Source organism: Leopardus geoffroyi, chromosome B2 (assembly GCF_018350155.1).
Source record: "Leopardus geoffroyi isolate Oge1 chromosome B2, O.geoffroyi_Oge1_pat1.0, whole genome shotgun sequence".
Taxonomy (NCBI): domain Eukaryota; kingdom Metazoa; phylum Chordata; class Mammalia; order Carnivora; family Felidae; genus Leopardus; species Leopardus geoffroyi.
The window spans coordinates 83,942,684-83,959,138 of record NC_059332.1 but is presented as its reverse complement, the minus strand read 5'-3'; the positions used below and the strand labels follow the sequence as shown (position 1 = coordinate 83,959,138).

Sequence of the window (16,455 nt, the reverse complement as noted above, 5' to 3'; positions counted from 1 at the left end):
TGATATCTTTGATTAGCTATATTGGGCACCAAGGATTTTTTGCATTGTTTCAATACAGGTGATAACTTCTTTATAAGCCATTGAGATCAAGATTGGCTTTTCAATTGAAGTATTATTGTGAGAGATGCTGAAAATATTGGAAAAAAGTTGTGACTTGAAAAAAATGTAGAACTTTGGTAACTATAATGATTTTTTACTATCAGCATTTTATGTGGCGAAGTATTTAATACAGAACATTTTTAAAATGGCTATCATATCATGAAGAATTTCAAAAAAAGCAAGGTTATTTTGTATATACCCTTTCAAGGGGAAAAGACCTCTGCAATTTATTTATTGAAAGGTATTTGAATTACTTATAAAAAATTGTCATACTAAATCTACGTACAAATATTCAACCATAAAATTTTAGCTATTATCAGAATTCATAGTGCATTGATTCTACTAATTATAACAGCTACAACAATAGAATATTCTTTCCTTTTGTGTAGTAATCTGTTGCATGGCAGCCAGAGCAGGTGTTGAAGGGCCTGTGTGCTCAGCTCAGTGAGCCACAGAGAAAAGGTTCTAGTATCCTGAGCAAGGAGGAAAGAAGATGGTTAGAGCCTGAGACAGAGTTTGAGTTATCATATAGCATATCACTCAATAGTGATTAAACCTCGAAAGATTAAAACAGCCAGCATTTAATGAGATAACAAAGAATATGCTTTCTGTTTGGATAGTGTCAGATTTCTGTGACTCTGATACTGTTAATCTGCTACTGCTGGCTTCGTCTGCTCACCCACATCTCTCCCACGCTGCACCTTTCACCAGGAACGCTGCAAACAGAAGTCAGGATAACATTCTTCCTTTATGCTGACAGTGGTGACATCTGAACAAAAATGCCTACATTCATATTCATTGTAAAGTATTGATAGATGAGAACTAAGTAAAGACTGTTTACTACTAACACTAGTTTCAGGTAACCATACAAGGTACTTTTGTTATTAGTAAATCTTCCTGGTTTCATCCAGGTTCAAAGCATGGATGAGTGCATTCCCCAGAATAAAAAGGACAGGATATGATCACACAGTTGTCAGGGGATAAAGAACACAGTTATGACAATTGATCTATATTACTATATATCATAAGTGTGTACATATTTTAACAGAATTGTTGTTATTTATCTGCTATCTGCTAATGGCTTCATCTGAATGCCATGAAATTCAGACTAAGGGGAATATAAACTTGCCTTGAAAATTGTATACTCTATAGTATAGAATTTTAAATACGATAAAAATGTATTTTATTGAATAGATACTGAATTGAATGTATAGCTTTAATGAAATACATTCAGCTCTCTGGAAGTTTTTTGTTAGGAGGAAAAAAGGGGTGAAGTTAAATAATCTTCTTTCCATGATACCTATTGCTGAGGTATTGTGGGTGTAATTTAATCCAGAGAAATCTGAATATTATAGTAAAAAAACGTCATTCAAATTGTGTTGTCAGAGTCAAAACAACTCAGTTCATGGGCTGGAAAAATTTAAAGGTTTGCTATCTTTGATTTATTTCTGCTATATGGTATATATAATATCTTCTCAATTAGAATTTTATGCTTGTCATCATAGTGAAATTATTTGTGCCACATACTGTCACACAGGTTCTCTGTATTTTCTGTGTCAGGAAACCAACCAAACATTGATACAATATTGATACAGTGATGACAACTTTAAGCATTTCCTTTGTAAACAGATGCAATTTAGATAAACTTGATAATTTACAGTCTGATTTCATTTTATTTGCAGTGATGTCTTCAAATAGAATATTCATAATCATACTTCTTTTATACAATACTATTCTATTAAGATTAAATCAAGATATGAATAATTCTAAGTGTGTCTAGCCCTATGATATTTTCTGTTAAAATAAATAATTTCCACTAAACAACTATGTTACTTGGTTTATCTTCATAGAGAGATTTCTGTCTTTCAAGAAGCAGTTGATTTCTCTCACTTGATAAACCAAAAGCTAGTGTTTCCACCATGGGTTACAGGATTCAGTTCAAATTGTAGCCTAGTTGGAAATAAACTGAGGACTGGTGGTGTCGTGCCTTAGAAAATTGAGATGGGTTATCTGTTAAGGGTCTATATTATTTACATATTTTATAAATACATAAATTAATTTGTATTGCATATGGAATTTCGCTTCGAGGTTAGGGAAGGAAAAAACAACCTATTAACATGAGTTTTGTTCAACATGGGAACTCATTTCACATTTCTAAAAAAGCCTGTATTTAGTTCAGTGTAGCAGGCCACGTGAAATACTATCTGGCTTTAGGTCTTTACTTTCCCTTAATTCTTCAGATTTTAGATTTTTTTTTTAATTTTAATGTTTATTTATTTTTGAGAGAGAGAGAGAGTGTGAACAGGTGAGGAGCAGAGAGAGAGGGAGACACAGAATCTGAAGCAGGCTAGAGGCTCTGAGCTGTCAGCGCAGAGCCCGATGCTGGGCTCGAACCTGCGAACCACAAGATCATGACCTGAGCCGAAGTTGGATGCTTAACTGACTGAGCCACCCAGGAACCCCCAAATTTTAGAATGTTCAAGTCCATAGTACTGTGTCACGGGTGCATTTAGGGGGTTGGTTATATCAGTAGAAATTACTATTTAATCAAACCCATTTGAGTAGTTGAGAAATAAATTCCTAAAACTTTTTGGTACTTTGTAGGAACCCGGTACTTGGCAAACTCCCTGAGGGTGTTCTTTATATTTTCATTCCCACAGAAGCTAACATTATGGTTCTCTTATCCCATTAAATGAGATAAAGTGGAAAGTTCTCAATATAATCTCTGGCACATCAGCCAAATAAAGAGTCAATCAACTGGGATTCCTGGGAAGCTTTATGAGAGAAGTCAGAAGAAATTGTAGGCTGCTTCCCCAATTCTCCAGTCAAATCATATTTTTTAAATAGTTCTTTTAAAGTTAGAGACATGGTTGGACTTATTTATTTCAAGTAAGTATGATTCTAGCATAAATAGTGACTTTCACACTAGTTTTTCTTTAATGTAAAAGTATTAGCAAGTACTTCCACTTCTTAGACTAAAATAGATTTTATTCTGATATTTTATTGTGGCGCTCATTATGCAGATTGATTTGTTTCAAAGAAAAAAGGTCTGGGTAGTAACTGAATATCTGTAAATAAGTACTGATGACTGTATTAAATACCATTATATCTGTGTGAGCATTCAGAGTATATTGGAACAAATTTTTTTTAAATCTTTCTACAAGTTTGCAAATGTGGCACTAAGGGAGGGATTGACAGCAGAAAAACAGTCCCTAGTGTCTGTTTCCGTAGGTTATTGAATACATTAATGACTGTGATTTTCATGTGCTTGGCAGCATACAGCCTACATTATTTTTCACAGTAAACTAAATATGTCTAACAAGTATAAATTAGCATTAATATGTATAAAGAATTAGCAGGACAGCCACTTTCAGAATCACTATTTATTGGTCACTGAATTGTTTAATTATATATGTATTGTGGGTTTTTTTGTTACCAGAGAAGTATTTCTCTCTTACGTGGTCATTTTAGGTTGGAATTGCCCATGTGGCTTTTAAAGGTTATAATGAAAATGTAGGAGGAAAGATTCCTTAAAAAAAACTGAATTTGTCAACAGCATAGGGCATCTAGGGATTATTTGGAAATTTTAATCCACTACATTCTGTATAGCAGAACTGCTTCAGCCTTTCATATGATTCTGCAAGCTTTTATTTGCCTAATTGCTTTTCACTATCATCACCTTGTACTTTGCCTTTTCCCTGTTTAACCAAAATTTCCCCCCTTATTTCAGGTTCAACTCATGTTTTTCTTCTGTGAACTCGCTGAGTTGTTCATTGATTCTATATACGTGTATTTTGTACCAGGAGGTAATAGAGAAGCCATCAAAAGTTTTGTGAGGAAAGACACACACACACACACACACACACACACATATCAAAAAATGCAACCCTCATTAGAGATGCAACTTATTCTTTTAAATAAATTTTAGGGGTGCCTGGGTGGCTCAGTCAGTTAAGCATCTGACTTCAGCTCAGGTCATGATCTCACAGTTTGTCAGTTCGAGCCCTGCGTCAGGCTCTGTGCTGACAGCTCAGAGGCCGGAGCCTGCTTTGGATTCTGTGTCTCCCTCTCTCTGTCCCTCTACTGCTCATGGTCTGTCTCTCTCTGTCTCTCAAAAATGAATAAACGTTAAAAAAATAAATAAACAAATAAAGAAATAAATTTTAAAATAAATTTCAAAATGAAATTTTAGAGTTTATTTTTAAAATAAACTTTAGAGAGATAAAGGAGATAAGCAACACGATAAATTAATAAACTATGGGTTATTTTAGAAGGCAATAAACAGAAATTGGTAGTAGGAATGGAGTAGCAAGGTAGGGACTGATTGGCAATTTTAAATAACAGTAAAAGGGTGACATTAGTATCATGAAGAGAGTAACCATGTGCGTGTCTAAGGGAAGAATGTTCCAGACAGATGAAATACCGTATGTGAAGCCATTAGGCTGGACTGCCTGGTGAATTGTGGTAATAAGGCAAGACTCACTAAAATGAAGTAAGGTAGTCACCCTGAGGGCTTGGGCTTTTTAACTGAGGTACTTGGGAAGGCAGTAGAGAATTTCAGCAGAAGAGCAACATAATCTGACTCAGGGTTTTGAAGACTCCTCCTGTAAATCGAAATCCACAGCATTCTTTAAAGCATATGTCTTATTTTCTGCACTTGGATCTTACTTTCTTAACCTGATTACATCCTCCTTTAAGTCAAGGACATAAGGTATAATCAATCATTTTATATTCCCTGGAGCATCGAAAATAAAGTAGGTGGTGTAGTGGCATTCAGTAAATAATCATTGATTTGGTTTGGGAGGCTGGAGCTGAACAGATAAAGTAAGCATTGCTACCAGCATTAGCAATCCCAGAAATCTTTTCTACACAGATTCATTAGTTTACCTTGTAAATACAAGCAGGCCAATGGAAACTGCTTTTCTGTTTTCAATCTAGAACCAAGAATAAATCACAAACCCTCAGGATGCCTTTTTATTGCCTTTCAAAACATGTAGTTTGAGCAAGTATCCAAAATTTAGAACTTAAACATTAAAGTTCCCTGTGTCCTACAATGCCTAGGTCCTTTATACTTTAACCAGGAAATTTTCCAATGTTCTCTCCGTTAGAGTGCAGTGACGGCTGTCTTTAACAGATGTAAAATCATCTTTCTCCTATTCATTTCTCAGACATTTATGTCTTGCAACATGTGAGAAGCATATTAAGAGGCAGTTAGGTAATAGTAGAAAGGTTTCCACAGATAATGCTCGACAATTCAATCAAAGAAAATCAGGAGGAACACTTCATGGAAAACGGGGACTGAGAGAAGAGAGGTGAAGTTCCTGTGGACATTTAGAATACAAAGAGTGGTCCTTTGCCTTGCTTTTTCATACTTCAGAAACACAACTGCACCTCCATTTTTACAGAATCGTAAATCACCTGTCTACTGATGAAATTACAAAATTAAAAATCTCCTATAAAAGCCTATTTAATTTAATTTAAAAATGCAGAGTAGCTACTATGCTGATCATGTTCATTGCTTTTGTCTCCATTTATTTCCATTTTATGTCTCAGAAAGGAATATATGGTAATGCTGTACTACTGAAAGTAATCTGTGCGGTCGATCTAAAATTGCAGCCATCAACAATATTTCCCATCTCTCTCTTCTGCCGTTTTTCCTTGTTAGTGCTTCTCACTGTTAGCATAGTATATATTCTACTTATTCATGTTACTTCCTAGGTATCTCTTTCCTACCCCTATTTAGATGAAGGTTCCTAAGAATCAGATGTATATTTTTAAATCTATCTTATGCATTATTCAGTACTCAGAACTTAAAATAATGACATGTTAGGCCCTAAATAAATATTTGTTAATCAAATGAATGAAACAAACATGATATATTTCAGATATATATATATATGTATATATATATATATATATATATATATATATATACAGATGTTTCTAGTTTGTTGTGTTTTAATTGTATATATGCTACCCCATGACCCAGAGAACTTTAAATTTTTTGCCTATCATTTGCTTAATGGTTTATGAGAATAGTATCATGATTTGAAAAAAACGTTATCCATAACAAAGTTATAAAAATACCTATTCATATATTCTTCTATTAAATGGCTTAGATCTTATGTTAAATTTTTGAATTATCAGGAATGTATTTCATATACAGTGTGAAGGTGTTTCTGCCTTTCACTAATCTTTTCAGTTGCTTTGGTATTACTTACTGTAAAGCTATCCTTCTCACACTATTTTAAAATGCTTAAATTGTCTACCAAGGCCATATAGAGACTGGAGCCTGTTTCTGAACTTTCTAATCTTAATTATTCATTATTTATTTTTTGCCTAATATGATATTTTTAACTTATTATAGATTTATATTTTATATTTTATAATTTGCACCACTTAATTGTAATTATTCTTAATTTTATTCTTCTATTTACTTCTCCAGCTAAATTATAGTATCTTTTTGATTAAAAAAAGTCTCTTGAAGTTCTCATTGAATTGTAGTATTTTTTAATTTATATAATATTTGAATACAGTAGTTATCTGTCCAGCATTGAGTCTTCCTATCTCAGAAAACATTCTATACCCTTTTTAAATTACATATGTCTCTCTGTAGCTGAATAAAATTATTATTTTCTTTATAGAAGTCCTGTTGATTTCTTAGGTTTATTCCTAGGTGATCATTCTTAAAGAGTTTTTACATCTAAGGAAAATAAAATAGCTGTTGACTTGCAGAGCTGTAAGTCTATATAGTAAGAAAACCTTTTCAATTCATAAAATTTACAAATATGTGCTATATTTTAAAGGCCATAAAATAGTACACTATAAATAATTGATCGTGTACTCTTTCTCAGCCAATTTACTCAACTGAGAATTTCTTGAAAGTGCTTCACACCATGCTCCGTGGTCCAACCCTTTAAACTCTGTAACAAAAAGACATTTACAAATGGAAATGTTTTTTGTTTCTGGTCTTTGTACTTCTACTGTATGGATCAGAAAAGTATTGCCATGTAGCTGTCCAGTTAGGGGCAATTTGAAATACCAGAAAACCCACTGACCATAAAACAAGTAAAACTGAATTCTAATCCAATCTCCTACTAAGTAAACATTTACCTCACTTCACTTTTTGGAGTCTTAGTGTCCTAGCTCTAAAATTCAAGATACTGAATTGGAAGGATATTTTAGTTTATTCACTGTGTTCTCCCTGCGTTCCTAATATATGGCAGTGAATAAGGCAAAGTCCCTGTCGTCATGGGAATCAGATTCCAGTGCACCAAGAACTATTCTGGTTCTAACATTCTCTGTGTCTATTGCAAATTGTGATGAAGTGTGGGGGAGAGCTAAACCTTGAGTTATAATCAAGAAAGTTATTAAAGTCACTGGAATCCAAATACAGTAAATTGGTGACTATGACCAAAATCAAAATCTCAGATTAAAGTATCATGTAGTATTCAGTTTGGCCAGTGTCTGCATGTCTGTGGACATGCTTCTTTCCTTTTCCCTTTCCGAACTTCAAAATGCTCATGTGTACAAAGACTATAATAATACAATCTCTTAAAAAAGACTGTGCTCAATAAATGTTAATTTTATCCCTGTTCAACATCCCCTGTGATCTATTCCTAAAATTGGAACTTTTCTTCACTCATAAATTACATTAGGCTGAGGTCAACCTAAAGATCACAACAGGTTAAAAATAGAGGAGGGATAAGAAGGAGCTTCTCTGTTGAACAGGATCTACCAAACACCTCCTGGAAAGGTAATCTCTGAAATGTCATGTATTTAAGGTAGACCTTGTTTAGTTGAAGGCTAATTTTGTTCCCATCCAAACTAAGGATAATTCCAACTCTAATCAATGGAGAATTACATATGAAATATCATAATGGAAATAGTGGTGACCTGGGTATTTTGGGCAGAGACATATGCTGAAGTAGAAACTTCAGTGGCTTAAAATGCATTTAGCTCAAGCCTTTGTAGTATGTTTTGGTGCAAGCTTGCAGATACAGTATATAGGAACCTCAATTACCGAGTCCCTGTTTTGAGTAAATAGCTGCCCTGTAGGTCACTAAGTGCTATTGCTGACAAGGTTGTATATGAGAAAGCTTTTATTTTAATAACTAGTGGCAACTTGCACTTATAAAGAACCTTGCATTTCTCGAAATCCTTCTTTAGTTCAGAATGGCTACACAGAATTGCAGCCACCTCTGGAATAGTCATCCTAAACCAGTTATTAACACAGGACTAAATGGAAGACAAAGAAAAGGAGACTTTTTGAGTAGAGACAGCACCAAAATTTATTCTTATGAAATGTGGTCTGGGGCCTTTATGGACACATTGAACAAAGAGAACTTTGGTTAAAAAAAAATGTTTTTCTTAAGATTCATATGCAATAACCTGCAAATAATTAAACTTATTTTCCTCAAAAGTAAACTGGGCCTACTACAGAATCTACCTTGTGGTTGTCACCACTTGGTGCTATAGGTTTAGTGACCTTGGGAAAATTATAGTTCTTGTAATCTGTTTCCTGTCAGTAAAATTATGAAAATGTCTCCTCCAAAGACTGTTTTGATGATTAAATTAGGTGCTTATATAGGGCATCTTCCACAGTGTTGCAAAATGAATGGCGTCCATAGAGAAGAGATAATTTTTTTAAACGCTACTGACAATTGTAAAAGTAAACAGACAAAAGTCTATAAGAGGCAATGTTATACACATGGTTTTATATAGAAAACTACAAACATTTTCAGATGACATAAAGAAGACCTCAAAATATAGAAAGCTCGACAATATTTATTGCTTGGAAATCTTCATACCCTAAATATATCAAATTTTTTCAAATGGGTTTATATATTCAATGTGATTAAAATCAGATTTCTAATACAGTGTTTGCATATGTGTAAAACTTCATTCCTAAATTGCCTGAAAAGGGAAAATGTCTAGGAATGGCTACAACAATTTTGAAGAAAAAGGCAGGAAGATGTAGTATAAATCTATGTGATTAAGAATACGATAATAGCAAAAGACAGTAAGTACCCTAATGCAAAAAGACAAATATCTCAATCATATTTGGAAATAGGATCTATGATGGAAGTGGCATAATTAAATAAATAGTAATGCAATACTATTTACTGTACTGCACATAATAAATCACTATCCATAGAAAGAGACATTGTGAAGAGAGAAACATAACTTCAACAATTTTAAAATATAGAAGGCTTTCTTTATGGCATTTTATAAGAGAAGAAATTTCCTGGAAACACAGTCTGTAAAGAAAAGATTGATAAAATTGACACAGAAGTGAAAATATAAGCTACATGTTGAGCAGGAAATGTTATATGTTATATATATATATATATATATATATATATATATATATATATATATACATGTGTGTGTGTGTGTGTGTGTATATATATATATATATACACATATATATATAATGTTAATCTGTATGTATAATATGTATATATGTACATATGAGTATAACATATGTAATATATACATATTATGTTATATGGATGAGAAATGAATAGAATCCAGTATTTATACTAAAAAAATACAAAATACTAAGAAAAAGAAAACCTGATATATGAAACTAAAGAAACGGGAATGAATGGGTAATAAATCAATAAACAGGGAAATTCAAAAATGAACAGCAATGAAAAACCACTTAATATATGAAAGTAAAATGTTAATTAAAAATATAACAATATCACGTGTTGTCTAGAATGCATAAAAATGGAAAATTTCATAAATTTCTAATCAACTAAGAATTTATAAAACTGCTTAGAGTAATGTAGCAATATCTATTAAACTGAAAAGAATATTACTAATGAAATCGTAGTAGACACACAGTCACAGTGGTTCACTGTATTTTCTGTAATCACTTAATTACAAATAAAAATAGACATTAACTTAAATGTCTATTAAGACAATGCTGGATAACAATTACCTTTCTATTTATATAATATGTAGGATTTAAAAAAAATTCTTCACCTAATTTTGTCCAAAGTTCCGTCCGTAGCCTCCCTCCTCCTTTTTCTCTTCTTCTCTCGCTCTCCCTGTCTTTCGATTTCAAAAAGTAATCACTTTGGAGGATTTGGAAGATCTTTTAAGAAAAAAATTAATTCAAAACTGTTACATATGAAGCTTTGAGAAGATGACTACCGAACAAGTCAATCTATTTTAAAATAGAAATGTCACATGTTTCAGGTGAACTCGGTAAAATGTGTGTAAACAAAACAAATTATTAATTCTACTTTCTGTAGACTTCCAAGACTATGACTTATTGTCACTGCCCTATGTGAATCCTTACCTTTTAACAGATGCATTGAAAAAGTTGGATTTAAATTAATCATGAAAAAATAATAATTAAGAGAGGTATAGAAGTTTTTGAGAGCTGGTAAACTGCAATTAATGTAACTATAGTTTCCTATGATGATATATATTATATTTATATGTTCTTTGATACAAAACAACACTTGACAAATGTTTTTTTAACACACGTTAAAACAATGCTTAATGAATTTGTAACACTGTAATCTTATTTTTGTGTATATTGGGGAATATTCATATTAACAAGGGTCAAACTCATCACCCATCAAAAAATGTGCATTTCTCCAACACATATTCTTCCATTTTAGTATGTTAGTAGTTACATATAAATCAACTTTTGATACATCAGAATGGAGTTTATGTTCTTAACCATGTTTGCCATTGACTTTATTTAAAGTTAGACTACCTCGACACATTGTCCCCAATGCACTGCTTGTTTAAAGGGTAAGGAAAATCCTTATTATTACAGGGGAAAAAAGTGCTTTGATATATTCTATTCGGAGTCCAGGGTTAGAACCTAGGCTATGTTGTCATCTCCACATTCAAAATCATAGTGTATTAAGACTTTTTCCACAGCTAACATCCTTGAGGTTGACATCTTCTTGTGACTGAGTAGATAGCAGCAAGAAATTCAATTACAGCAAGCCGGCTCTGTCATTGCACCTGTCTGCTTGCGGAGGAAATGATTTGTAAATTGGGCTTTATCTTTCCCATCCCATAAATCTCCTGTCCATAATTGACACTTGTCACCATAGATGAATAGGGGGAGAAAGAAAACAGAAAGTAAATGAGCAGCCCACCTGGGAAAATGATGTCTTGTTGCCTTTGGGAGTCATTTACAAACAGCAGTACCTACGGGCCAGAGTTTTTATCCACAAGCAGGTGGCAAACATTTTGCTATTGAAAAATACAGTGCCTGAGTTGAATCACAACAAACACCAGACAATCTAGTGATAATTAATGTATAATATTTTCTGGAGAATATAAACATGTCTTCCAAAGAAATAGAAGCTTTCCTTTGCTATTTTTGAAGCTTTCTTATTGCTGCTGCACATTTGTAAGTATCAGGTTGGTGTCTGACCTGTCAAATGCATTCATGAAGCAAGCATTTTGGCTGTCTTGGGAGTTGATATTGTCACTTGTTACACAACTCAACATCAGTTCAAAGTTGTTTAATACCAGTGTCGACAGATTGGTTTTAAAAAGACATAAGAATGACGATGTTTTCTTTCAAATGTCAAAGAAAGGAACAGGGGATTTCATAAAGATGATCTTGGGAGCAAGCACTAACCATAAACACATGACAGATAAACCTTCATATCTAATTTCCCTAAATGACTCATTTAATTTTATATTTCTTTCTGAAGCTTATCTCACATTGTGAGACATGCGTACTTTAAAACAAGAAAAATGTTTCAGAATTTAATAATCTCTCGATACCGAAATGCCTGAGAATTCTAAAAAAAAAAAATCATTCTTAAAATATCTCCAAAATTTTCATTGTTTTAAATACAAAATATAACCATATGTGCAAATAAATAAATTCAAATGACAGAACAAATTCTTTACAAGCTAAATTATGAATAACAAAAATCATTGTGTATGCATCATGTATGGCTTTGAATAGTGTTTTCTTCATATTACTTGTTTTTTTGATAATTTAATTCTCAAGTGCATATCTTTTATCAATATTTTAATCATCTTCGACTTATTAGGAAATAAGAACTTAGCATTCCTTTTCAATTTTGCAAGATCGAGAATTATTTCTTTCATCCATATGACTTACAAATAGTTCTAACCAATAGGGTAACATCTTCAACACTCTCTTTGCTCCCACAGATGAGCAAATTATAAAGAGTTTATATTTTTCCTAGAATGGGAGCAGACTATTAGAAATGGAGCTTTGGCAAGAGCGTAGATTTAACTTAAATACCTCTATATGCCTGTCACCTGGGATTCCACGGGTTGTTTGCCTACCTACGTAGCATTTACAGAAGTTGTAAGCATTCTGTTATTTTTATGCTACAAACTGAAAGTTTGTTCAAGGAAGTTAACTTGCTCCTCTGTAGGTTATTGTTAGCGTAAAACAAATGATTTATTTATGCCCACTTTAGTATGCTGGGCTTGTAAACACAGCAGGGAATTTCTTGGATATTGATCTAAAGCAATAGGCATTTATAGCATAATATGGTGGTATTCCATAACCCTTTATCAAGGTCAGCTTTGTCATCTGGCAACTTAACTGAAGAACAAAGAAAAATCTTTCAATACAAGTAAAAGTGTTACATTTTTACCTGCTTTTGCTTAAATCAGCAGTTTTTAATAACAAATATATCGGCTCTTGTTATCTAAGGAGTATCATCATCAGTCTGGACACATATATTTAAAATACTCAGGTGATATGAGCAATATCAGCCAGCATTGAAAGTAGACATGTGAATATTGTATTCACATGACAAATTGTTTTAAAGCTTCTGTAAGCAGATGCATTATTTGTCCAAATGTCAAAAAACCTTTCAGTTTGTCCCACAACCGTGTATGGAGTGCTCCCTTTGTGTCTGGTACAGTACAGTATCTGGATATAACCATGAGGAAATATATAGTCCTTACCCCAGTGGAGCTCATCATATTCTGTAAGGGAGGAACTCTGCATGAAGTATACACCAAGTAAGGACAAGCTGAGCTTTTGGTTGTCTTGAAGTTATGAGCAGGTTGCCAGCAGGCTGGGGTATAAGGATTTCCAAATAGAGGAAATCGAGCAGCCATAACCATGGAGTAATGAAATAGCATGAACTGTTCAAAAAAAGAGAGATTTTCCTGTTAAAGAATCTTGACGGAATTTTGCAACCCTGACATAAAGATATGAGAAGGAAATGATGGGTAATTGGTACTGGAGGAGTAAACAGAGGCCAGTCACAACAGACCTTGTATGCTGTGCTAATATCATGACACTTCCTCTCCATTCTGTACTTAGTATGCTAAGAACTTCCTGTCTTTTCTCATTTTATACTTTCAACAGCTCAGTATTACCTTAAAAGTCGGTATTATCTTCATTTGAGAGGTGAGAAAACTGAGGCAGAATGAAAGGAAGTGTGTCCACAGTAACACGCCTTAAGGTACCCAACACTCTGACTCTCAATTGGGATTTATTAAAAACACTTTAAAGTATCAGAATAACATGATTAAAATGTGTTTTGAAAGGTTATAATAACATTGTTGGGGTGCCTGGGTAGCTCAGTTGGATAAGTGTCAGACTTTGGCTCAGGTCATGATCATGGTTCTTGAGTTTGAGCATTGGATCAGGCTCACTGTTATCGGCACAGAGCCTACTTTGGATCCTCTGTCCCCCCCATCTCTCTCTTTCCCTTTCCTGCTTGCACACACACACTCTTTCTCTCAAAAATAGATTTAAAAAAGGATTAAAAAATAATAATAGTAAGTAAATAAAATTTTTCAATAGCATTGTAATGAAGTGTTAAAGTCATAAATCAATTAACAAACCAACATATTAGCAAAGAAAATTCCCTATAATCAGAAAATATTACAGTTTATAATTAATATCAGGCGGTTTAACATATAATGCTTTATATAGTAAATGTCATCCTTACATTAGAATTTGTATGGATGATTTCAAATTTTGTAGAGCATTTACCAAGTAATGCTCAAAATAAAAATAAATTATGTAGGACATAATAATTGAATAAGACAGTTCCTCTCTGCACCTCAGCAAGTGCCTAAGTATAGGATATCCCCATGGACTTAAAATGTTTAGGGTTCCAAATATATCGTATTTAAAATATTTGTTAAATTTTAAAATGCCAGGGGCGCCTGGGTGGCGCAGTCGGTTAAGCGTCCGACTTCAGCCAGGTCACGATCTCGCAGTCCGTGAGTTCGAGCCCCGCGTCAGGCTCTGGGCTGATGGCTCAGAGCCTGGAGCCTGTTTCCGATTCTGTGTCTCCCTCTCTCTCTGCCCCTCCCCCGTTCATGCTCTGTCTCTCTTTGTCCCAAAAATAAATAAACGTTGAAAAAAAAATTTTTAAATGCCAGTTTACATTAAAAAATGCAAATAAATGTAAATGAACTGAATAGAAATATTTCTTGATGTATTGCTTTGTAAATTTGTTTGGCACATTTACTTCTTTAATTTCTTTCTTAATAATGCTAACATGTATTGAAAGATTGCTAATTGCTAAGTATTGTGCTAAGTGATTTACATTCATTGTCTTTCTAAATCCTTGCAACACTCCTTTTATTCCCATTTTATTCCCATTTTATTCTCATTTTATTCCCATTTTGCAGATGACTCAGAGCAGTTTAGCAACTTGAGCAAGATTAAAAAACTAATCAGTGGCAGAGCTGGGATGGAAGCTTTTCTGTGACTTCAAAGCTTGTGAAGTTGGGGGTGGCATCGTTGGCAATGCACTGTCTTTCTGTTTACTATAATTACCCATATATGCATATAAAACGATAACCAATCATATGTTGTGGTGGTGGTAGTTAATTTCAAGCATTTAACCTAGAATTGTAAGTAGTTTTTCTTCTAACTCTGGGCCATAATGGAGTTACAGTTTTTGCATGCATGGGCACGTGTGTATGTGTGTGTGTGTGTGTGTGTGTGTGTGTGTGTGTGTTCTCACACCAAGTGTCTCACAGTCAAATGACCTTTTGCACCTTTTCGAAGGAATAATGTACAGTTTTCCAAATGGATAGAGGGCAGCCGCTAACTAGTGGTTCTTGTTTCTTGAACATGTAATCCCGGTAATCTGCTACCAGAAAATTATCCCTTGTCTGTTATTTAATGATAGAATATTAATCTATTTTGCAACCTTTATCAAATATTTTATTTGGTTTGTATGGCTAGATGCTTAATGATAATTCTTTCTTTTGTATTTGACTAAAAAATCTCAAAACCATAAAAACACTGGACTTCTGTTAAATTCACAAATTCTTATTTTATTTTTATTTTTTTTAAGTTTTACTTAAAATCCAATTAGTCAGTATACAGTGTAATGTTAGTTTCACATTTACAATATAGTGTTTCAACACTTCATACAACACCAGTGATCATCACAGCAGTGTCTCTCCCATTCCTCCACCCACCTCTCCTCTGGTAACCATCAGTTTGTTCTTAGGAGTCTGTTTCTTAGAGAGTCAACCAAAAGTTCTTATTTTAAAATACTTTGGAAGAAAACTTCTATTCAAAGTAAATTCTTCGTAAGTACAAACCCTATAGAATCTGCCTTCCACTTTTCACTGATATGTTAGCACAAAATATGTTACACAATTGTTTCTGTTTACTATCCCAAGCAATTTAGAACAAAAATAAGTAATGTGTCTAGAGATATGATGGAGTTTTCCAGAGAAGCTCTTCTTTCCAGAAGAACTTCCAGAGAAGTTTTCCAGAGAAGTATTCCAGAGAAATATTAAGTGAACATCAGCAGGGTACTGTTTGCAACACAGACAATTGGGATATATTTCATTGTTGTGTTCGTTACCTGCAGTTGCATATTTTGTTTTGTTTTGTTTTATGGTGATGATGAATGATATTTGTATTAACCAGGAAGTAGAATTGCCTTTAATGAATCATTCGTGTGACTTTCTGCCAGGACTCTAATCTTAAAATTCCTGGACAGTGGGGATCCTGAGGAGCCTGGGGATCACTGAGCTAAAATTGTTATATAATGGAAGGTGCTCATAACCCCTCATCTCTTCACTTCTCAAGAAACAAAAGTTGCTGAGTCTTGGTAGTAGTTTGTGGAGAGTTTGCTGATTTAAGGTGAAAGACCTCTACACTGAATAAGTAATGTAAAACTAAAAAAAAAAAAAAATAAAAACTAAGAGAGGAGGGAGAGAGAGAGAGAAGGAGAAGAAGGAGAAGGAGAAGACGAAGAAGAGGAGGAGGGGGAAAGAAATCCTTTCTATTCCAGAGGAAAATTTTCAATCAGAATTTTGTAACAAAAATGAACTATAGTGACAACAGTCCCTTAAAATTAAACCTGGCAAGTTGACCCACAGAGTTGAGCA

The 16,455-nt window shown here is 33.6% G+C and overlaps 1 protein-coding gene across 6 annotated transcripts in view; it reads left to right on the top strand.

The window, feature by feature from the left end:
• Positions 1-16,455, top strand: part of EPHA7 (EPH receptor A7) — a 173,173-nt gene that overhangs the window by 105,391 nt on the left and 51,327 nt on the right. The window contains exon 6 of one of the 6 annotated variants that reach the window (XM_045499054.1): positions 14,731-14,881. The exons of the other annotated variants lie outside the window; for them this stretch is intronic. Within the exon in view, the coding sequence (XP_045355010.1) occupies positions 14,731-14,810 (80 nt within the window). The 3' untranslated portion in view covers positions 14,811-14,881. Of the gene's footprint in view, positions 1-14,730; positions 14,882-16,455 lie in introns of those variants that run through there. 6 annotated transcript variants of the gene reach the window in all.